Source organism: Podarcis erhardii (genome assembly GCF_964252035.2).
Source record: "Podarcis erhardii genome assembly, chromosome: 2".
Classification (NCBI taxonomy): domain Eukaryota; kingdom Metazoa; phylum Chordata; class Lepidosauria; order Squamata; family Lacertidae; genus Podarcis; species Podarcis erhardii.
Window position 1 is genome coordinate 36,677,676 of NC_138498.1, and position 24,516 is coordinate 36,702,191.

At 45.6% G+C, this 24,516-nt stretch overlaps 1 protein-coding gene across 2 annotated transcripts in view; it reads right to left on the reverse strand.

Annotated features, from left to right (window-relative positions):
• Positions 1-3,847: 3,847 nt before the first annotated feature.
• The window catches only part of QRICH2 (glutamine rich 2), a 42,028-nt gene continuing 21,359 nt past the window's right edge, over positions 3,848-24,516 (reverse strand). Inside the window, exons 10-20 of one of the 2 annotated variants that reach the window (XM_081850666.1) lie at positions 23,637-23,759; positions 22,513-22,587; positions 22,024-22,188; positions 20,381-20,502; positions 16,577-16,642; positions 16,099-16,200; positions 14,852-15,055; positions 11,648-11,816; positions 8,014-8,101; positions 7,307-7,432; positions 3,848-4,680 (exon numbers count right to left, since the gene is read on the reverse strand). In XM_081850666.1, coding sequence (XP_081706792.1) covers positions 4,553-4,680; positions 7,307-7,432; positions 8,014-8,101; positions 11,648-11,816; positions 14,852-15,055; positions 16,099-16,200; positions 16,577-16,642; positions 20,381-20,502; positions 22,024-22,188; positions 22,513-22,587; positions 23,637-23,759 — 1,368 coding nt within the window. In that variant the 3' untranslated portion in view covers positions 3,848-4,552. The remainder of the gene's footprint in view (positions 4,681-7,306; positions 7,433-8,013; positions 8,102-11,647; positions 11,817-14,851; positions 15,056-16,098; positions 16,201-16,576; positions 16,643-20,380; positions 20,503-22,023; positions 22,189-22,512; positions 22,588-23,636; positions 23,760-24,516) is intronic. The other variant, XM_081850667.1, reaches the window with a different exon arrangement.

Consider the following 24,516-nt stretch of genomic DNA (forward strand, 5'->3'; position numbering starts at 1 on the left):
ATGGCCCATCCCATTTCCATTTGTAGCCCATATTTATGTATGTTGGCCTGAAGTCCTTGAAAGAAAGATGTGCTGCATAACAACAAGGAGAGGGGGAATTTGTGGGTCTCTTCCCCCTGCCCCAGTTCCAGATGTGAGCCTAGCCCCTACGCCTCTCAGTGCAGGGTGGTGCAAACAAGGGAGTTTCTCCCTTCACAATGTCTAAAAGAAAGCACAAGCTGCTGTTGCAACTTCCTTTTTAATGTGCAAATAAAAAGCCCTAAGGTCTCTGTGGTTTCCCCTCAGTGACACGGTGTTCCAGTCTTGAGTGTTGCAACAGCCCCTCAAGAGCTCTTTTGAAATGAGTGGAAAGGGCCGTTGGTGAATGGGAAGCAGCTTGTGAGGGCAAAGAAGAGGCGAGGAGGAGAGTATATGGAAGTGATAGTGTCTCTGGCTCTTGCTGTTCTATCTCCAGTCCCAGAGAACAGGCCAAGGAAGGGGTTATGAATGATGCTTCTGCTTCCGGAAACAGGATACCATATTGTGAAAGGCAGATGACTTTGTAGGCCACAGGCCACAGCTCTGGTCGTTCTGAGAAGATAGATAACTCACTTTTGAAACCAAAGGAGCTTCTGCTTAGAGATGCCACAATATGGAGGGAGGAGGATGAGAGACCTTGTAATCTCCTGCTGCTTAACATGCTGGGCTGGCCCTACTGTTAGACGGGGCGGAGATGACCGCCTCAAGCAGCAGCAGCTGGGTAGGGGTGACCATTCCTCTCTCTTGGCAGAGCTCTGTATGCCATACTGCCTGTGCAGGTCCCCCTAAACTATCATATTACCTCTGGTATGATGGTGGACACTAACACCTCTTCTTTGTCACAGCATTCGTTGTCACACTTAGACTGCAATCCTGTACACACCTGGGGGTAGGTCCCACTAAATTCACTAGAAGTGCGTTTTGAGGAGCCAAGCACAGTAGGAAGTGGTGGTGAAATGCATTTTCCTCCTCCACTTTCATCACATGGAATATAAAATGTGGTTGTCCACAGCTTGGCTGTTTGTTACCTCACTTCAACACTCCAAGCATGCAAGCTACTGGCTTAGGTTCTGCCCACAGTACAAAGAAATGGAGATGGGGTTGCAGTGGGGACATGTTCTGAGTGAAAAGGGGGTGATCCTGGGGTGTAAATGGTTGAGGACCACAAGTGCCCTGGGCATTCTGCCTCCCTCGTTGCATTTCTGTCAGACCAGGGTGTCGTTTTAAGCTAGGCTGTGCTATGCTAGAAGGATCCTTTTCGTTGGCATGTGGGCATCTGTTCTGTTTGACTTGCAATATGATGGAGCCCAAACTCTGGAGGGCAGCACATTAACTTAAGAACCATTTGACAGAGTATAGCAAAAGCAGGCAGGATGCAGCATTGGAGGGAAAGAGAGCCTTATGGTTTTTTTTGGGGGGGGGGAGGGAGAAGTGCAGGAGGCATTTTGGGGGGGGGATGTGTGTGCTGCCCAAATGCATGCTAGGGATGGAGAAAATGCTACAAATAAAAAGGAGCATGCATAAAATACAACAGCCCATGTTTGCTTCTGGGGGAAAATGCATAGTAGACTGCAGTCTCTCTATACTTTCTCCAGTGAATTCTGAAGGCTATCTTGACCAAATACTAGATCTAGTCTCATACTTGAGGGATCATGTATACCTACGGTTTTTGGATCTTTGACTACTTAATATAAATGGTATTGGCAGGAGCAGTTGAAGTGGACAGAGTTCTTTGGGTCCAAGAATGTGTCTGGGGAGTAGCAGCATGTTTTTCTGTTGTTTGTAACCAAATGTAAAAGATTTCCTGAATCACAAACACAATAGGATGGACTGCAGCAAAAAAGCCTGAGGACTATTATGTCAAGCATCTCTTGGTGTGCATCTCCTACATGCCTCCTGTACAAACATGGAAGATACTTTTTATTGATACTTTACATTTTTAATTGATAATATATAAACTGTTTAGAGGTTTTTCTACAGTCAAGCCACATATAAATTTTATTAAATAAATTAAAATAAACTGGCAATGTTTTTGAGAGAGACTTTTGTCAAAAGACTGACCGTTCTGGTTTGGGGAGGATGTACGAAGATGGAGCCAGGTACAGGCAGTGTGCAGGTCTTGTTGCTTGAATACTAAACCCCTCCCAAGTATGCTGTATGTTAGATGGATTGCTTTGAAACAGCTTGACATTGAGGAATGTTTGTCTCACACACCTTTCTTTCGTTCGTTGACAGCATCATGGTATTTTAACTCCACAGCCTCAGGTGTAGCCTATATTTGATGAGTCCTAATTGCAGCCCTATGGGTGGTTCTTGCGCAAACTAATGTAATTTTGTCACATTTATTCACAAATTCTTAAGTTAAATCCCCCCACATGATGGTGGAAAAAAGCAGGGGGTAGGGTGGGGAGCCCATGAGGTTACTGGACTCCATCTCCCATCATCCCTAGTCAGCATGGCAAGTGGTCAGGGAAGAAGGGAATTGTATTCCAGCAACATCTGGAGGGTCACAAGTTCCCCACCTCTGGATTAATGATTCTCCCATCTGTAAGGATTCTACTTCTATTATATCCTGCCCATTTTAAGGGAGCTGGCACATGGGCTGATAACCTACCTGCCATGGTCACCAAGAGTTCCAAGGTGTGACTCCCACAAGCACTCAGTCCCTATGAAGCATTTCCCAGTAATTTACAGTGGGAGACACCTGTGATCTACAGTGGGCAGAAAATATTGTGACATTGCAGGCCCTGGTGTGACACAAGAGATCAATCCTATCTCCTCTGGTCCTTCAGAGAACTCTGGAGGAAGGGTAGGTAAAGCCTCTTGCTTTGTGTGCTGTGTTTAGGCAGGAGAGTGGCCGGAATTTTTTCCTCTCTCACTGCTACTTAAGCTTCTTCAGTGTCCTGCATAAAATAAAAGACAGCAAGAACGTTGATGCAGTGGCCCTGCTACTGTTCTCTGAGCCCTTGCAAATGCCCGACACTGTCATTCTTTGGTGCCAGCCGTGCTGTCAGGGGAAGACTGAATAGGTGCAAATATGTTGCTAAAACACAGTTCTTTGTAACCTCCAAGAACAATTCGGCCAATATCCTTCTCATTCTACTGTGTGTTAGCACCTCCGCGTGAACAGTTCGATATCGCCCTTCTGTTGTCTTATGAGACAGCCTGTGATATTTTCCCAGTCTGCTTGCATTCTGCATGATGCAACTAGGCACTGAAAGATCCGCAGCCATACTGGGGAACCAAATGTTATGTTTTCCACCCAAAGCTTATTTGGTTTGGAAAGCTTTTGGAATTCCAAAGTGATGATTTAAGATTTGCAAGGGGGTGAAAGTTTTGGCCACACAGAAGTGGAATTTAGTTAGCGGCTTGCTCAACTCACTGATCAGTTCAAACCCATACTTGAGACGAAGAAAATAAATGTTCACCTTGTGAAAACCACATGTATTTCCCCACAGTTCCTCTGCTATTTTGGGGTTGTATGAAGTTTCTATTTTACTTGCCCAGTCATATCACAGGACTAAGATGACCACGGCATGCCAGCCAACAACATAAACCCATTTAAATTTTACATTGGTTGCCAAATAACTGAACACATATCATCTTTTCATACTACATACATTCCAATTAGCATGGCCTGATCGGTTTAAGAGGTAGACATTTTAAGCAGGAACCTGCTGAGCATGTTCAATCTCTAGTGAGAACTAGTTTTTTGCTCACAGGTATCCTTACTGGTGTGCATTGCATCAAAACAAACAAAAATGGCCATTAAATTTTGAACAGTAAATAGTTCCACTCTGGAAACAGATCTGAATTACTGACTCTGGTGAAAGCTATGAATTCCATATTTATTAACGAACGTAAGAGTGATAATTTTTGTCATGAGTTATACGTGCTGAACCCAAAAGCAACTGTATTAACTTCCTAAGATAAAACTGCAACAACTAAAGAATACATAGCCCCACATGCAGTGCTCCACTCAGCCACTGCAGTCTTGTATCTTTCCCCCCACCTTCCCTAAAGTCAACAGGGGCAGCAATTAGCTGGATCCCAAACCGGATTGGCCCTTTATGTCACAGCAACTTTTTTTATTTCAGTGGCCAATGTGTGCCTGGCTCTGGAATAAGAAACAAGAGGAAAAGGAGGAAGTTGAAGATGTTGAGACTTGAAATCAGCTGTCTCTTTAACTGGTTTGAACAGAATAATTTGTATTGAAGAACCAATTTCCTTGGACAAATAAAGTGAATGGCCGCTGACCCAGTAAAACTGGTTTCTACAGAAGGAAATGTTGCTACCCCGCCAAACACATTTGGTCCCAAGCCCATACCAGCCCAGCCCAGCCCATGCGAACATCACTGTATGGAAGAACCACAGAGACTGCACCTGCTGTAGCCAAAGCACAGCAAAAAGGCTGTGTTCCTGTGGCAGCAGTATGTCTGCATGATCTTCTTCATATTTTGTTCACTCTTTATTGTCTTGCTTTCATCTGTAAGAACCATGCTTTCATTGGGGCACAAAGCTGGTGGGTCTCTGCTTATGCTGACTGCTCATCTGAGTGTCTTGAGGGAATCGTCATTCGTAGCTCAATGGTTTCTCTGTCCTGCATTCCAGGCTCCTCCGTAATCCGCAAATGGGTTGTGGTTTTGTCCCCTGCAGACTTAGCTGCAACACAGAACAACAGCCATAGACAGAATCATAGAATTGTAGAACTGGAATGGACTAATTATTATGAGTATAAGAAATTGATTAATGAGAAATGAGTATAAGAAACTGATTAACCAATATTTTATCCATTGGACTACAGCAGGCATAGGCAAACTCGGCCCTCCAGATGTTTTGGAACTACATCTCCTACCATCCCTAGCTAACAGGACCAGTGGTCAGGGATGATGGGGATTGTAGTCTCAAAACATCTGGAGGGCCGAGTTTGCCTGTGCCCGGACTACAGCTACCATCTGCCCCAGCTAACATGGTTGGGGATAATGAGGTTTGTATTCCAATAACATCCAACAGGCACCAGGTTCACAATTCCTGACATATATGGTGGTGCCAGCTTATTTTATAATGTGGGAAGTAGCCTTGAGAGCTTCAGATCACCTTGTTAAGAATGGAAGAAGAGGCTCCTGGATCAGGCCAATAGCTTATTTCATCCAGAATCCTGTTCTCACAGTAACCAACCAGATACCTGTGGAAAGCCCAAAAGTAGGAGCTGAGTGCAGCAGCACTCTCCCACTTGTTGTCTTGCACGACAGCAGCAGGGCAGAGGATAAGAGGTCTGCCCAGCACTATGACCTTGAAGGCGAATTTATTAGTTTTTTACATGGCTTTGGTTCTGCTAGAAAAGTGAAGATATAGCTCCCATGCAGAAAGCCTGAAGCTTCACCTAGCCAGACTTTTGACTGCTAGAGGCATGAATTTTCACCAACAGAAGGCTCAAGACCCATGCCTCATTGCATGGAGTTTGAAGGCTTCCAATTTTATTTTTTAAAATTATTTTGCAAGTGAAAGTGATGCACAAAATTGGCATATTATGTGCACTGGCCCATTTACCTTGACAAACATTTTAGACTTATGGGGTTGTGACGATTGATCTAGGTTTTTAAAAGATAGCAGCATCTCAAACAGTCAGTTGTTGAATGGAGGCAGGGTTAATTTGACTGAAGCATTTAACCCCAGGATTAGTTTTCAGTGCTAGAAGTCACTATGGAAAATGAAATATGGCATTTGCAATTCTATACCTCCTGCTAAAGAGGAGAGGAATGATCTTCCAGATCCTGTTAGCAACTTTTCTATTGTTATGCACAGAACAGAATATACCTGCTGCATCATATGTACTCCACCCAAGGAAACACATCACACACCCCTCTCTCACACACCCACATCCCTACACCTTTAAGGCTGTGGAGAGCCTTTATCGGTCCAGTCTTCTCACAATGTATACTTGTTTTCCCACATTCAGTTTAAAAAAGTATATTTGCCTTTCATGTGTTACAGACTACTTCACGGGTACACTTAGTGTACTGCCAATTTTGTAACATGTAAAGCAGCCCTCAAGCCGAGGTGTAATGGGGTTTAGCATCAAACCCTTCTTGTCATTCCTATATGCAAAATGACTGCCGGCTTTGAGCAGAGAGATAATTTTATCCAGGTGGTTAAAATTTCTCCAGCAGCCACTGGCTCTTTCCTTTCCCTTTCACCCTCAGCCTTGCTCCTTCCCCTCTTCCCCCACCTTCGCCGCACAGGGCAGGCAAAGTTCACTGAAGGGTTCTGTACATTTCCACAAGTTAGGTGCGCTGCTAAGTAAACAGTGCTCTTGGTCTATGCTAAGCAGCCCCATGATTTCCTGCAGTGCTCTTCAATCAGTCTGGCACACAGTCCAATTGTTCTAACTGACTGTGTTTGCAATTACATCTCAGATGTGAGCGTTCAGCACCACGGTGCTACCAGAAGGGAGCTCTCTATAATGGACAGATGGATTGGCAGGAGCGGAGATTGCAAGCAGACCTAGAATCAGTGAACCAGTGACAGTCCTCTCACTAGAAGCCTTTGCTGGCCCTTTTTTTTTAATTTAAGAAACCTGCATGATTCTGACTTGAAGCTACTTCCCTGAGCACAAAATCTGCAAAGATGTACAATGGAACTGGCCTATAGAATGTACAGAGGAAATACCCACTCTAAAGCCTTAAAACTGGCTTAACTGAAATCTCTCCTGCTCAAGGGATTCTGGGAAACATAGTTCTGCGAAGAGTGTGCGCAAACTACAGCTCTCTTAACAAGATTCCCTCTATAAACTACAATTCCCAGGATTATTTGGGAAAAGCCACAACAGTTTTAAGGCCAACCAGACTAGTGGGTTTTGGTTTTTTTGCAGGTGCAATTAACAATGGATTAGTAGTGTATTTAAACTTGACCATCCATCACTACCCCAAACATTCTGGGCATGAAAAATTACCAGATTTCAGCAGGAGATTATAGGACATGCAACATTTGGAAACAAAACTGTATGTCCAATGTAGGTGCCAATGATAACGGAAATCACATATAACTGTGCCAATGTCATCATTAGCACAAATAATCATGAATGCATAAAAAGGATGTCTGCAGGGGCCCTAGGTACAGTATAAAACCAATATAAAAGCAGAGTTTGTCTCACAGACGCTCCACTTGTGTGGACTGTCCTATTCTATATTAATCCCAGAGTGAGTATATAAATTACGGAAACCTCACTATCTTATCTGAGTGGGTCTCATCTCATATTTTCTGGATCCTGACCTGGCTCGGAACTTACCTGACATGCTGCGCAAAGACACTTTGGCAGTGTGGGGACGAGCTGGAAGATTGGCAATGTCACTGAGCGTGGGATGATGCCTTTGTGAGGACGACCGAATGAGCTTGTTTCTCGGTCTTAAAACACCTGGCGGGAGAAGCACAGAGAGTGGAAGGACACTTCAGTATTTCTGCTACACACATACAAATAGTGATGTAGTGATTTAAAGAAGCCAAACAAGAGCCATCCTTTTACATGCATCAGGTCTCTTACAGATGTGCTTATTCAGTAAACCAGGGACGAGGATCCTGCGATCTGATCTGCCAAGATGTTGCTCAACTGCAACTCCCATCAACCAAAGTCAGCCTGCCAATGGTCAGAGGTGATAGAGATGGTAGACAGGGAACAACTGAAGGGTCACAGGTTCCCCATCCGTGCAGTAAACCATTTGGCAATTGCTGTACATCTCCCAGCTCTGAGACTGGAGTAAGGGTCAATCAAGAGATGGACTAGAGCTCTTTTCTTTTTCTTAAATCACCCCTAGCCATAGAAACCGGCAGCAGGAAAATGGTGCTGGCTTTGCATTCTGCAGCTGAAGGCAAATGTTTCACATTTTCCATGCAAGGTAAAGGCAGCTCTGCATATTAACACTTAATAACCTGAACAGTGTTCATGAAAGGGTTAACAAAATCTACCCAAAGCATCTGCACATGGAATATAACACTTACCGTCCTTTCCAGTTATTGATGGGAGTTGTGCGTCCATCCGTCCTTTGTAGATATGACCATCAAGACCCAGTATATCTACCTCTTCATGCTAGGAATCAATGCAAGCACAGGGCAGATTTCAATTTAGCCAAACAATTTAGGGCAAACATTAAAAATCCATTATAAACCAGTCCTGCAGTTTCACTCCATCAGTCTCAACACTTACGGTGGAGCTTGAAAAGCTTTCTCACTTTGACAGCAGGGTGGCCAGGCTGGAACCTAGTGATCCCTGATTTGCCTTTTAAATTCCCTGATCCAGTGACAGCTTCCCTGCCCATCTCTGCCTTAGTCCTGTTGTCAACTCACACCTGTTTGCATATTACCTCCAACCTCCAGATTTTGTTGGACTACAACTCCCATCAGCCCTAACCACTGGCCATTCTGACTGCAGCTGATGGGAGATGGGAGTCCAAAAACATCTGGAGAGCATACCTTGTTGCAGAAGGCTGCCCTACTCTACCAAGGAGCTTACAAAGGTAGAAACTTCATCTCTAGGTTGCAACCTGTTGGTGGTTCCATTGACTGAGAAAGAGTGGGAAACGCTGGAATCCCTTCTCTGCAGTAAACAGATACAGTGGTACCTCGGGTTAAGTACTTAATTCATTCCGGAGGTCCGTACTTAACCTGAACATGAAGCACCACTTTAGCTAATGGGGCCTCCTGCTGCTGCCGTGCCGCCGGAGCACAATTTCTGTTCTCATCCTGAAGCAATGTTCTTAACCTGAAGCACTATTTCTGGGTTAGCGGAGTCTGTAACCTGAAGCGTATGTAACCTGAAGCGTATGTAACCCGAGGTACCACTGTACAGACTGTCAATGATGTAACAGGCAACTTGGATTTTAAGTTGAATTTGTCCCAACCCTTTATCACATTGGTGTCCATCTACTGGTTTAAAACTCTGACATCCGAAGTAGTCTCCCAGTGCATATATTTGTAAGATTTCAGCCCAAGCGGAAGATAAACTCTCATCTTCTAGACTGGCAGCTTTCATGTAAATCCAACATGCCATGGTTGTCAACTTAAAAATGCAACAATATAATATTGTTCTAAAAACCTCAAGAATTAGAAAAGTTAATGAAAGAGCCCAGCTGCAGCCACTGGTAAGGAAATCTATACTTTGCCCCCAGAAAAGGGAGAAGAACAGGAACTAATGGTCTGTAACCCACAACTGTACTGGGCTCTGTACTATGGTAAGGTCAGACCAAGAGAGTTATATGTTTACATTTTTCTAAGCAGAGGTAATAAAAGATGAACAAGTATGCCTTAAATTAAAAGCAGGTCCATCATGCAGGTTTGGATTACAGGTAGGATGACTACTTGAATACTGTGTTGTTTGTGTGTGGCATTTAAATTTCCAACCAGGAAGAGGAGCTTGGGCAAAAAAATTTTTTTTGGGGGGGGGATAATTGAAAGCTGGAGAAGGGAGAATTCTGTTCAATATTTTTACTTTCCAGTTGTTTTAATTTCTTGTGGTTAATTATTTTGAGTGCCATTCATAGGAGAGAGGTGGGATGCATGTTTTATGTCAGGGAAATATGGAAGGAAAGTAAAGGAGGCCAAGGCTGTGGAAACCAAGATAGAGGCTGCACTTTGGATGGTGGGCATCTGATTGGGTATCTGGGGGAGAAGAACATTTGAGATAAAAAAATATATATGGCTTTTTGAGCCCCCACAATCAGGACATGTGTTCTGATGCACAAGAAGCCTGCAAACCGTTTAGTCATTGTATTTCTTGCATGGCTTCTAGCAACAAGCACTATGAGAGTTGGGATACTGGCCTAGAACTAGCACTGGTTTGAGCTAGCAAGGATGAACAAAACATTTTGCAATCTAAATTAACTTTTTGCTAACAAAAGATAATAAAAAAAGAAATCAGGAGAGTGTGGTCAAAAGGAAATTTGTTTTTCAGTTATCTTTATGTTACATAATTCAGAGAGAGATAAGCTGGTGGCAGGTGAAATGTGTATCACAGGAACAATACCAAGCCATTAGCCCTGCCATTAAGAGAAAATTGTAATGTCAGCTAGAAAGGAGCATTTTCTACACACGGTGATCTTGTTCTCATTCTCATTTAGATAATACATTATTCCCTTTTTGCAGGGTCTGAAATAAGCCTAGACTGCAACTTCCTCAAGGTCAACAAGTGTGTCCAGACCAATAATTGTGTTGACTTCCATTTATTGTTGCCGTTCCAGTACTCAGCCTTTACACAGCACACAGAATTGTGGGCTTGGGTTTTATAACATTTGCATTTCTGAAAACCACCTTAAATGTGTGTCCCCCGCCCACATGCAAGAGTAGAAGAGCCTTGAAATGGGAACCTAAAATTGGCCCGTTTCAGTTTCTACTAAAATAAATTAGCAGAAAATAGTAGCATAGAGCCTATGTGAACGAGCGCAAATTTATGAAGGAAAGGAAAGTCTCTAATACTGAAAGAAGGGTTAGACCATGGTCAGGAAAAAGAAAGTATGTGGTTTCTCTTAAGACCAAGAGCAGTAAAATTTGTTTCTCTTCAATTTCCTATATGAACCTGCCTGACTATTAAGTTCAGTAGGGAAGCTCATATAAGCCCTCTCCCCCATGTTAAAAAGGACAAGGGAATGGGGTTCTGGGGCCCTTTCCCTTGACAACCACAGTCATGTCTCCTGCTGACAGCAAGCAGGAAGGAAATGCTCCCTCACCCTCTATTCACACATTCAGACAGTGTGGGAAAGGGCTCTCCACAGGCACTGATGCATGCAGGCACTGTGTGTGCAGGTGGCAGAGGGTCAACCTCCTTATTGGCTGAGGCAAAAGGATCTGTCCAAATGGTAGGCAACAAAATGGGAGGTGGAAGCTCAGTGTACGTAAAGATGCAGCTTGGGGCAAAAGCAAAAATTATCCCAACTTCAGATATAGTTTGATCAGCCTGAACTGGCGGTGACATGGAAGAGGTCTCTGGATCTTGGAAGAAAAAACTCAATGTCAACCCAGTTTGTGGCAGCTGCGAAGGAGGCAAATTCCTTACTAGGGATTAATAGGGGAGAGACTGAAAACAAACCTGTAGATATCACAGGGCCTTCATATCAATCTAGTTGAGATGCTATGTAGAAGTATGGCTGCCACATCTCCAAAAGGATATTGTAGAGGTGGAAAAGGTGCAGGAAACGAAGGGGCTGCAGCACTTCCCTTGTGACAAAAGAAAGCACTGGAGCTTTTTGGGGGGGGGCAGGGAGGAGACCAGGAAAAACATGCCTGAGGTTTATAAAATTAGGCATAGTATTGCCAAAACTGATTGAGGGAAGTTTTTCTCTGTGTTATTACTAGTGCTAGGGATCATCCAATGCAAGGTGCAGTAGTGTTTTCTCTTTTTAAAAAATCAAATAAATTTGATGAGTTTCAAAGTTACATGTGAAGAAACCAAAGGGAGAGAGGATAAGCAAATACTCAGTGCAATCCAGACTGTATTTCTCCCTCTTATGTGAAGTGGATCATGCAAAGCAAGTGCAGGCCTGTGCATCCCTTGTAGGCTCCAAAACCTACAGGTCAGCTATGAGTCCAGCCTGACTTCCACGCCCCACCTTCCGGCTTCCTCCCCACCCCCAGTTCTTATTACCTTCATCACCGCCAACATGGCGTTTTCGTCCGGTTGGACTGGTGCCATAGACTGTGCAAACTGCTGCAGCCGTCCGTAACGCCGGTATGGGTAAGTGAGGGTGTGGCTGCCTCCGCAGTGCCGAGGAACGCTTATGTAGCTGAAGTCTGACATATCAGCAAGCCTGTCGCTGTTAGGAATCAAGGGTCAACAGGTCAAAGTGGGGAAACCCAGTGTGTAAGGGGCCGAATGCAAAAGAGCAGGCTCGTGAACCTTGAATGGTTTGTAGGAGGTGGAGTTTCAGCAAGTATAGCTTGTAACACAAACTGCACCATCTTTTGCACAACTGTCAAAGGCACAGGTGCTCTGTCTTCTTGCTCCCCTTGCTCCCAACTACCAACCGACTACACTAACCTGGTTTCTGGAGGACAACACCCCAAACCATACATAGGTACCTGGTGGATTGTGACAGAATCTGTATACTCGTCCAACTGCTAGTGCTGGCTTTGCTTCTCCATGCTGCACCAATTCTTTAACAGACCAGCTGTCCCAACACACAGCCACAACTCCCCCTGCATTATTCTTTATTTTCTCACTTCACTACAGTGGCCAGGTGAAAAGGGGGACCAGGGTGGGCTACCACATCTTTAAACTGTGCAGAAGATGAGAATCTCAGCCGGTAAGCCTTGCATGTGGAAATCCCGTCTTCTAAGCAGCTCATAAAAGTACAGCACCCACCCACCCTGTCCTCTTACCCAACTGGGGATCCCACCCATCAGCCACATTCATGGCTTACTAGCTAGACCAGTGATAACCAACAGGATGCTGTTGGCCTGCAGCTCCATTAAAGACCGAGGGCCATGTTGGCTGGGGCTGAAGGGAGTTGGAGTCCAGCTTCTTCTGAAGGCTAACCTTGAGCTAGACCAGGCAGGACTTTCCTTTTGGACGTTATAGCTGGGGAGAAGGTGGTCAAGAGGGGAACAGGAAATGAGCAAGGTGGAAGGTCTGTGGCACCACCTTTTGTTGTGGCTGCTGAGAGGTTAAAAGGAACAGGAAAGGTCTTTCCAGGTGCAATAGTAATTTGGTTTCGGTGCCGAATGTTAAAAAAAGTTAGGTTGCAATTCTACACTTGCTTACTCCACAGTAAGCCCCATTGAACTCGGTGGGGCTTGCGTTGAGTGTATATGTGTAATATGCCACAGTAATGCTGTGCTTGATTTTTCATGGTGCACTTTAGCAGCTACCTTGAGTCTCCTTTTGGAGGGAGAAAGGTGGGAACAGACAAGTAAATAAGATAAGTATGAGAGAGCCAGCCAAATGCCGCTCCCAGGTTGTTTAGGGTCAAGTCCTGCCCAAGGATATTTTGAAATGCTAACTTCAGAAAGCACTTTTTTGGGGGGGGGGTTACATTTCTTTGTCACAATTTAGCACCTCTGTCCTTAATTGTCACACAAAACACCACTCACAATTACACTGAACATTTTCAGAATGTCAAAACTGATTCATTTCCCAAATAAAGCAGAAAACACTAAGCCGCTCCAGAGAGGTCATGGTGGAAGGGAAAACTGAAATATTAGGTGCATACTCAGTGCACAACAACAACCTGCTCCTGGCTTTGTCTCCCTAGCCTGCACTTCATCAAGCAGCAACACACACTCACACACACACCCCAGAATGAAAGAGTAGATCTTGTCACAAGTCAGCATGTAGACAAGGAGGGAGCTTCCTAGACAGAAAGTAGAATTTCAGGCATGGAAGCAATAGGTGGAGCAGCAACTAGCAAGCTAACAATGAAGCAGAAATAAAAATGCAAGCTACATTGCCAGTTTTGATGGGAGGGGTTTCTGAAGTCTTGGTGGAACTTTGCTGTTGGGAACCGGGGTGGCATACCTGACCTGCAGTACAAGGTTAATGTTTGTTTGCATGTTACTTCTTTGGTTCTGCAGGTAAAGGAGTTGGCTTGCAGACATCAGTAAATATATTGTGAAGCTGTAACAGTCAGGTCCGACTTGTTCAACAGACATCTCAAGCTCAGAGTTTGCTTTGGAATTCCAGATTTTATTACCGTGCAGCAGCAGCAGCAAGTCTGACCACTAAATATGTGCATTCTTTCCATTCACATAGCTAAATGTACGCTAAGGAGAAGCACCTTAAGGGGTTGCTTCAGGCATGACGAAATTCCTACACTGAAGTTGGTTCTGCATAAGAATTTGCATAGATCCTGCATGCCAGTTATCCAGTGAGATAAGACTAAGAGCACGTGAGGAGCTTGTGGCTTCTTGCCACACAAACTTGTTCCAAAAAGTGGATTCTGTGTATAGGAATTTTCACCCATGTGTGCAACAAAGTGAAGAAGTTCCACATTGGTAAGTGAGAAGGCTCAGCATATAGTTAGCTGCTCCTGCTCTTCTTGTGGCTGATTTCTTGCAAAGCTGATATTGTTTACACCCTATTTGGAATATCCACCTGGATAAAAAGAATTAACTAGGAGCTCGACCCAGAGATTTAGCTAAGTATTAATGACTGTTTCATAAATCTGACTTTCAGGGATTTCTGAACAGGTGGTGTTCTGTTGTGCCCATGCCTTGAAATCCCTAGGATGGCTGCGTAATGAAGCATTATTCAAGCCCAGCATCAGCACCTGAAATGATGGGGTAAATGTCTGGGCCCAGAACCCCCAGAAAGCCCACTGGAGCTGACACTGCTGCCCTCCCCTTTTGATTTTTTAAATGTAGCTTACCCAACTCCATACTCATCAAAGAAGCACTGAGCAAAGTGGCCTGAGCCACCAACATCTTTTATTCCTCCATACTCATTCTGGGATAATAAAATGGCCTTCTCCACCACTCCTGCCACCAAGGAGGAGGCATTCCAGTGTGCAGCCTTGCTGCTCGTCTTCCCCGCCTCCAGGTGGAGAAGCCAAGGAAGCAGCAATATTTGGGTGAGTGTCCTGGCGAGAGCCATGGTGTTCCTGTGTTCTGGCTGCTGCTTGGTTTTCCCCTGGGGGAGCAACACTCAGAGGAGCACCTTGGCTCGCACCAGGTTCGGCAAGAACTGGGGCGTGGTGGCAGAAGTGGGGTACGGTGGGTGAGGCCAGGAAGCCGCAATTGGGTGGGGTGTGGAGTTGGATCTGTCCCGGGTGCCTTCAAACTGAGTGCCAGCCCTACTTTGCTTCTCGTTGCTTTGGAGCTATGAACTTCAACTGCTCGAGACCTTTTCTCCTACCGTTTGCCATACGGGGTTGAGCCAAGACACTGGGCCTGCAGCATCTCCCTGATCATCTGAGCGTTGACCTTCGCTGCTCCACCACTGTAATGGCTCTGCACCTTCTGTATATCCATGAGCATCTTGGAATGGATGCGGCGCAGCTTATTGAGACTCGCACTCTTCTCCAGTGCATCAAAACGAACACCAGGTCCTAGCTTCAGACTAGGGTGGGGTACAATAGGATGGGAAGGGGAAAGGTGGGGTGCAGCAGCACAAGCCAGAGAGCAAGGAGACGGCAAACAGCCACAGAAAGAGAACGGAAAAGAGAAATCATACTGCTAAGCAGGGCTGTTGCTTCCAGCATGCCTTGCTTGCATTTTACACGCCTTTTGTGAGAAAGCAGGAACTAGTGAGAACATTTACGTGGAGCTATGCTACCCGGGAGGACCTAACCAGGTTCACTCAAACTGACAGCTATGAAGAATCTAAAAAGCAAAGGACACATGTTCAATGGGACACATTTTCTACAGAAGATCCTCTGAGTGTAACAAATGGAGGGGTTGCTGAGGTCTACTGCCCCATCCAGCGACACTTCTATCTAAGGATGTGTTGAGAGATTGCCCAAAGGAAACTTTCAGCCAATTTTTGACAGGGATGGTTGGAGGAAAGGGAGGGATTCACCCCCACTTACCCCCTTATATCCCCGTCCTCCTTCCACCACCGGTTTCCTAACTTTGGCACTGGGGTTATTTCTTTTAGCCTCTGGTTAACAGATGCCACTGTAATTTTTTGCTACACGGTGACAGAATATTGTTTGCAAGAGAACTGTAGGAAACAAACAATGGCATCCACTAGCTGCCAGGAAAAGCCTTGCCACACCAACAGAGACTAATTCCCTGCCCTGCTCCCCTACCTGCCAGTTTGCTGAAACGATTGCCCCATTCTCATCACATGCAAATGGGGCAGAGGAAATGGGGGAGCTCCCTCTGTCCAACCTGTCAGTGAAAAATCTTGTTTTGCTAGGCAGGAGTATTTGGGCTGCAAGCTATTTTCCTGCCACTCCTGCCTTCCCCCAACAGAATGATAGCAATATCACCAAGGCCAGAGGCACTTTGCATCTGCTGTCTTCTCAGTTTCATTCTCCCCAGCAGGCCCCCCATTTCCAAATCTGTGCCCCGTCCAATTCCCACCTGACCTGCCTCTTAAAATACACACAAGCTAGGAACCAGAAAAAAACCCTCCGAAGCCCCTTGTCCTCTGCGTACCTGCGGTTCAGCTGCCTGATTTGTTCCAATTCATAAACCATGTATGGCCGGAGGGATTGGTGAGCAGGTAAACCTGGCACAGCAGGGAGTGTAGTGATGTGTCTGCCAAGACAATAAGGCAGGTTAAGCAAAGGGAGGGGTGGGAGAACGAAGCAGCTACAGGACAAGGAAGTCGTCCCTGGTTCAGCTGCTGACATCTGCTTGTCACAGAAGGGCAGGCCATGCAGGACCCTGGGCTGGCTGATGGGATGTGTTTTTCCCAAGCTACCAGTTGGAGGCTGTGGTTTCCCCATCATGGCTGAGCAAGGAGGACTCAAATCCAAATCACCCAGCTTCCAAGTCCTGTACTGCACCTATTTTTAAACCACCACATACCCCTATAAATATTTATTGTTAATTTTCTGTCCTTCCTCCCGAAGGAGCCCAGGACAGCAGCATAAGCACACAAGCACCATAAGAGTTCCACACATGGACTTACGGGCCAGGAACAACCATTTCCAAAGGTCGGTCGCAAGAGATGCAGTGGAAATGGGCCAGGAGTCTCCTGTTTGGGTAGAAAAAGAGATTCTTAGGCCAAATGAAGGAATTACGGCAATGGGAGTATAGAGCAGGTGCCGGGGTGGGGGGGTTGATACAGGATATGCAAATGTCTGCCCGAACGGTCCGTGCGAAGGAGAGTAAAATGATAGTTTGTACACACATTTTCATGAAGGGGGAGATGCCCTGAAGTTGAAAGGTTTGTGGACTCACAACAGCAGAAGAAGAAGCAACACAAGTTGTGTCTAGGGAGCTCCTTATGTGCTTGGTAACACCAGGCACTCACAGATCTCTCCGTGGATGAGGAGGAGATGCAGAAGGCACTTTTTGCACACTGCAGCACAAGCAGGCCAGGCACATTCACCTGCTGCCTTCTTACCCCGTTCCTATGTAGTTTCTGACTGCCTGGGTAGCAACATAACAGTGTGGAATTAACTTGGGTATCCTAACACTCAGCATGGGTGCCTCTTATTTAAAACTGACCACCTGGGGAGTTGTCAGAGAGCAACAGGAGATCATTCTCGATATTTTAGAACAACACATTTTCAAAATCTAAATGTCAAATTGCATGCGAAAACGTTGGGAGTTGTTTTTAAAAAAGAACGTCAACAACCTGCTTTAGAAAACAAGTACAGTGGTACCTCGGGTTACATACGCTTCAGGTTACAGATGCTTCAGGTTACAGACTCCGCTAACCCAGAAATATAACCTCAGGTTATGAACTTTGCTTCAGGATGAGAACAGAAATCGTGCAGCAGCGGCACAGCAGCAGCAGGAGGCCCCATTAGCTAAAGTGGTGCTTCAGGTTAAGGACAGTTTCAGGTTAAGAACGGACCCCCAGAACGAATTAAGTTCTTAACCCCGAGGTACCACTGTACTCCCCTCTTCAAAACTGCACGTTGGTTGCACTTTGTACTGTACTTCTATTCCCTACCCCCCTTTTCCTTCTTCGAGGGAAGCAGATTCCTCCGGTGGAGATCAGGTAGCTATGGAGATCCTTCCCTCCCAAACATGACACACCTTTACCTAATCCCACTGACTGACGTTAAGGAAGCAGAGGTGAGCGGGGTTATGAGTCAGGAATTGGCACCACCAGCTACTGCTGGGAAAGAGGACTTGGTGCATGGGGCAGGATTTGAGCAGCTTCAAGCCTCTCTGTTCCTTGAAGATCGCCCTGGAGGAAGAGCTGGAATTAACTGTGCATACACAACTTCGCCTGGGGATACCATGCTTCTTGTCGGAAAGCATTTGCTGGCGCCTTATTCCTCCACTCTTTCAAGTACAGTCACTGTTTCGTTCCGTCAAAGGATGTGGAGAGAAGCAACGAGCAAGGCCTGGGAGGCGGCCTGCTTGGCTGTTGGATCCAGTCTCTATCTTCTTACATAACGGGCACACAGTATGGGGGCTGCTGACTGGGCCACCACCCTCCGCCCAGCAGAATGCATTCGTAATTGCCAGTTTCCATCGCTGAGCCTATTCGCTCTCCCTTCTTCGAGGTGAGTGAGCTGTGCCCCATGTCCCCACGCGTTGCAAGCACCACCACCCTCTGGTGGTGACACATGGGTGATGCAGCTTGCAGCACTGAAGGAAAGAGCATCCATTGACAAGAACATGGAGGGATGAGAGAGTGCCAGCTGGCCAACTGGGCCACTCCTTCCAAAGACTTCAAAAAAACCCAAAACAAAAAACACAGCTATGCAGCAGAGTGCGATTGAGATGCCTATAGGCAGGGGAACGTCCAAGATTCAGAGAGAGCCCCACCTGAACAAAATTATCAGTTTCAATTTCTCACTTTTCCAGTCTTAAAATTCAGTTTGCCCCTTTTCCACATTAGTTTGCATTAAAAAAAGGGGGGGAGGGGGAAAGGTCCAGGCAAAAAAATGTTTGCAATTTTGTGTACATTTCTCTGTAGATGTGCACGTTATATGTCATTTTACCTAACACACACATTTCTGCTGGCAATTTTCCATAACACAATGCATTTTTGTACTCTAACATACACAGTTTTGTGTGTGTGTGTGTGTGTGTGTGTGTGTGTGTGTGTGTTGTTTTTTTACTGAAGACATGCATTGCAAAAACACTGAAGGAGGACCAGCAGACTTTGGCGGGGGGGCTGAATCATAGAACGGTAGTGTTGGAAGGGACCCTGAGGATCATTTAGTCCAGGGGTCAGCAAACTTTTTCAGCAGGGGGCCAGTCCACTGTCCCTCAGACCTTGTGGGGGGCTGGACTAATTTTTTTGGGGGGAAATGAACAAATCCCTACGCCCAACAAATAACCCAGAGATGCATTTTAAATAGAAGCACATGTTCTACTAATGTAAAAACACGCTGATTCCCGGACTGTCCGCGGGCCGGATTTAGAAGGTGATTGGGCCAGATCCGGCCCCTAAGCCTTAGTTTGCCTACCCATGATTTAGTCCAACCCCCTGCAATGCAGGAACATGCCACTGTCCCATAGGGGGATCGAACCTGCAACCTTGGTGTTATTAGCACCATACTCTAACCAACTGAGCTATCAATTCCACCACTCCTTTGACTTGCCTGGAACCAGGGAGAAGAGAGGGTGTACTTTGGGGAGAGTAAAGAGAGTAAGACAGAGAGGCTTGGAGGGACACACTTGACCCCAGGGCCTACTCTAATCATACTGCAATAGTAAACGTGAAAGGCTTCCAGTCTTCCAAAGCAGTTTTTTTTTAAGCACCCCCCCCCAAACATAACTTCTACTCTTTGAAAGCAGAGGTTTCTAGGCAACCTACTGACATGGGAGAATAGATATATAGGCAGGTAGGCACGGTATACTCCTTCAAGCCAAGGGTGTATTGTTCCACAAACTGCTAACTATGCCTAGAAGCAGCAAACACTTCTGAAAAGAGTTTGAGCAGAGAGAACTAAGAAAAACCAAGGATGGTGTAGAGCAGGGGCCAGCAACCTTTTTCAGCCATGGGTCGGTCCACCGTCCCTCAGACCATGTGGTGGGCCAGACTGTATTTTTTTTTGGGGGGGGGGAATGAATGAATTCCTATGCCCCACAAGTAACCCAGAGATGCAGTTTAAATAAAAACACCAGGCAGGTCCCAGAAGTAACCCAGAGATGCGTTTTAAATAAAAGGACAGAGTCTACTCATGTAAAAACATGCTGATTCCTGGACTGTCTGTGGGCCGGGTTGAGAATGTGATTTGGCCGCATCCGGCCCCCAGGCCTTAGGTTGCCTACCCCTGGTGTAGAGAAAGCATCTTCGGCAAGGCTTTCGGTGTTGGAACAGGGCTCACTGTTCCCAGCGTAAGTGTCAAAAACAAATACCCAGAGCCCAAAGAGTGCAGTAGAGAAGTAGGGCGTGTGGACCCCAGCTTGCTGGAGAAAAACCATTCTCTTCAAAGTGCTATGTTAGGGTGCAAGCTACTCCAACGTCCTTTCTTTCAGGAACTCATACTAGATATACAAAGAGCGCTGAGGTCAGGCCAGGCCAAAGGGCCATAGTCCATCCAACACATCTTATCCTGACAGGCAGTGTCTCAGCATTCTGCTCCTCTACTTAAGACCCTTCAACTATAAAACCAGCACACGGTTCCAAGGAGCATGTTGTAGGCAGTGTGCATTGGCATGCTGGAGGCTTTCGTTTTCGCACAACACCCATAAACGTGAGACACGTGTGGCAACGTGCATCAGATTTGGCTTGACATCTGCCCGCTGTTCTCATACGTCTACCAGAAGATAAGAGTTGTCTGTCTTCAGACCTTCTTACCTCCTGATCCCAGCAGCTTCGTCTCCTATTTCTTGTGGCATCCTCTCCTTCAGCTGTTTCCGGATATCCTTCCAGCGCTCCTCCAGCTGCTGTCGGAAGGGGTCCAGTTCCAAGCGGTCCAGCTGCACAGAAAGGGACAGAACGGTTCTGGAGAGAGCTGCATGTTCAAGGCACTGCAACGCTACCATCCTGCAACGCTACCATCCTGCAATGCTACCATCCTGGAAGCGGCACAGCTGCAAAGCTAGCACTGAAGCTCTGCCCCATTGAGTGAGTTGCTGCCATTCAAAATATTGTTCAGCCCACCTTTCTGGTGCTCAAGGCAGCTTACGGCAGAAAAGTCATGCATCCATTTCAACACAAGCTGGGAAAATGGCATAGTCATTAATCAGTGCCTAAGTGGTAAAGGCCTAGATATGGAGGAGATACCCCGGGAGAGCGTTTGAAAAGGCGAGGTGCCACCACATGGTAGACCCTGTGATGGGCAGGGGTGTGTGGAGAGACAGAAGAACAAATTGAAATATTTTGTTCCCCCTTTACCAATTAAATGAAGCAAAGATTTAACTGAGGGCCATTTAACGCTTTCTGACTGCTGAAATGAGGTACTTTGAAAACATATGAAAGACCATAAAAGCTATATTAAATAATTAATGGCTGGATGGCAAGATTAGCATACAAAAACGCATATTAACTTACACTGCATTGTTTTAGAGAGGACGTGAGTTAGAACATTTAAGATAATTGTATGGTGTGTAAAGAATGGAAATGTTCATATGCTTTGTATGTTTAAATTAAAAGAAACTTAAAAGGGAAAGAAGAAAAAGGTGTAGGTTCTGAAGGCAGGCTAGCAGAGAAGAGCCTCAGATGACAATTGGTATGAACAGGCAGGTTTCTATAGGAGAAGGCATGCCTTTGGCCTAGGGATGCTCAACTATTTCACTTGGCCTGTCATTTTCAAGTGACCTGGTCTGATTTGCATTCCTGGACAGCAGATTAGAACACAATTATCCTCCACTTTTTGCACCCTTATTATTTTTTGCAATATAGTTCTCAGGTAAAAGATAATAAAAATACTAAAATGCATTCAAAAATGTGTATTTAAGGACAAAGTTCATACACAAATATGTATTTTATGTGATCAAACACATTAAACAGATTTTTAAAAAAAATGCATTAAAAAGATTGATGCAGAAATGGGATAGAATGGGACCCACAAGTAAAAACATGTAAAACACGCATGCATTGGTTGACAATTAGACTGGCCTGTCCATCCCTACTTCAGACATCCTGTTTATAGAGATTTACTGGTAAAAGCTGACATTTCAAATTGTGTCCAGAAACAAACTAGAAGCCAGTATTTAGAGGCAGGAATCATGCGTATTCCTACCCTTCAGCCTACCCTGACTCACCTGATTGGCAGGGTCAGGCACGAGCAATGAGACATGCATGGCTGGCTCACCAGCATAAGCATTTACAGTAAGTGTTGGGAACAGGGCAGAAAGGGATGTGCTTCTGCATGAGTCACTGGGTACTCCCAGCCACATTCCACAGCACTGAACCACAAACATGGGAAGCTCTCGACACTTTGGGATGCCCTCATTGGCCTGGCTGTGAATCATGGGCAAGGCAAGAGCCTTGCTTACCTTGGAGTCCATTTCAATCAAGAGTTTGTCAAGCATCTTCTGCCAATCTTGTTCTTGCCCAGCCATCTTGTTCAACAGCTCCTGCATCATCTTATGCAACTGCTCCGTGGTGGCATCGAACTGGCTACGGCTGACCTTCGCAGCAAGGGCAGCCTTATCTGCTTTCTGGAAAAGTAGGGGGAAAGATGGGGGCATATCTTTGGTCAGATCTGTATCGCAAAGAACACCCCCACCCTTCCCATCAGTAGCTCTGAGTGTGCATGTCCAGAGAGCATCTCCCTCCAATCTATAAGGATGGCAAGCACCAGAATCCCCGTTCAAACTGCTAATGACTGCCCTGCAGGCTGGCTGCAGAGCTGGGAGCAGAATCCAGGCCCTATCTACTTCATACACTAGCTCCCTCTGCAAGCAGAGCTTATGCACGAGCACCAAGCCATGGCTCAATGCGCATGGGACAACTGTGATGTGTTATCAAGTACAACTCCTCACCACATCGATTTCCATCACAAGGCTGTCTTTGTCCGCTTTTACATTTTCTAGTCTCTCCAAGGACTTGAACAACATCTGTAAAGAACACAAAGCAAAGTAATCAAAGGTGGTTACCCAGAGACTCACATTCCTACTCAGCAGGGCAGAGGAATCTGGTGCCCTTCAGATGTTTCCAACTTCATCTCCCATCAGTCCCAGGCAGCATGGCCTATGATCAGAGGTGATGGGAGTTGTTTGTAGTCCAACATCATCTGGAAGGCCACAGAGTTCTTCATTCCCACTACACTTATATTTAAAATTATATATATTATATATATATATATATATATATATATATATATATATATATATTCATTTACTAGCACATGTTCTGCAAGGTCTCATTGCATCCAAATACTGCAAATCACACACCTCTCATTCCAAAGTGAGCCATCTTGTGCTTCTATCTCATGAGTGATAACAGACTGTAGCCTAGTGTATTGACAAAGCATGCTTTAGGTCAACTAGCTCAACATTTTGGGAATCGATACTGGGGGTAGAGTTGGGGTGGGAGAACGCTCACTTGCCAAGGAGGGCAACAGGGTGATTTAATGGGGCCCCCGGCAACCCTACCAAAGTTTAGTGAACATCAGGTAGAACTCTTACTCACTTGTAAGAAAAAACAAAGTTGTTTTCAATAGCAGTAAGGAGCCAAGATACTGCACATCTTAGCATCACACCTTTTTATTTGGACAATCTGGCTGTCAGCTACTTGGTGGCTTATTATGCAGCTGGTTCTCCCATGAGGGGTCTGGGTAGCAGGGAACACAATGGCCCCTGGAGAACAGGCTGCCCCCCCCCCCCGAATACCAAATGTTGGCACATCTGCTGTAAGAGGTGATTTGCTGATGCTTATTGATTTGTAGCTGCTTGGACCAAATGCCAACAAACCCAGCTGGATATCGAGTACTGCTACCACCACTATAGTCTCATGGCCTCAGTCACCTGCTTTGCACTTGCTTAAGCAGAGGGAGGAGAGCCAGCTGCTTTCCCCTGGAGGAAGCACCACCAAATCCTTGTGAAGCAACAACACTGGGAATGTCCCATGTCATTTGACCCTCTAACCTGGCGTCAAGATCACCTACACTGATCTCCTTCTGCTTCTGGCGATGATCTTCTACAAGAGTGCCTGCAGTGGCGTTCAGCTTCTCACAGTCATCCTGAACTTGCAGGATGGTGCTTTGGATCTGGTTGAGCATCTCTTCATCCTGGTTGCAAAGGCAACAAAGTAATGAAAGCCAACATTGACATGGGTCTCCTTAATTAAATCCCTCCCCAAGTGTGTTAATTCCCTTTCGTTTTGGTGCAATGCGTATTTTAGCTACATTGGATCAGAACTACAGCCTGAAGATGACCGTACACCATCAAGCAAAAACTTTGTATTTAGGAGCAGACACCTGTGGGTGTCTCCTCTCTGGATGTTAACACGTGTGTTGTTCTCACCCCTGCCCCTAGTTATCATTGATGTTGCACTGTACTTCCATTCTGCCCCTAGGTGCTGATATTGATGCAGTTTCAGCATACAAAAGAAAGCACAAATCCTGGCACTTTGTCACAGAGCACAAAGAACAAAAAGATGCCATATGAGAAAACAGAATCACAAAAAAGCCATGGACATAACCATTATCTATGGTAGGGTGGCTTGTTCAATCCTTCTTAATTCCTTGCTTATGTTACCTAGGACAAGAATTTCTCTATCCCACTTTGGAGGATGGGAGAGGGATTCAGAGATCCCGTCTCTAGGGATGGGCAGGATAATAAATGATATGAATATGTGCAGCTGCACACATAATGCTGTCTGAGGACAGCAGGTTGACTCATGCATTTGGAGAGCCCATCTATGATTCTGTAGCTTCTGCTTCCAAGCCTCAGTGTCCCGCAGCTTCCCACCACGTAACTCCCTATATGAGCCTTCTTCAGGCCTTACCACTAAGTCTCAGATCAGGCCTCAGCATCCACACAAAG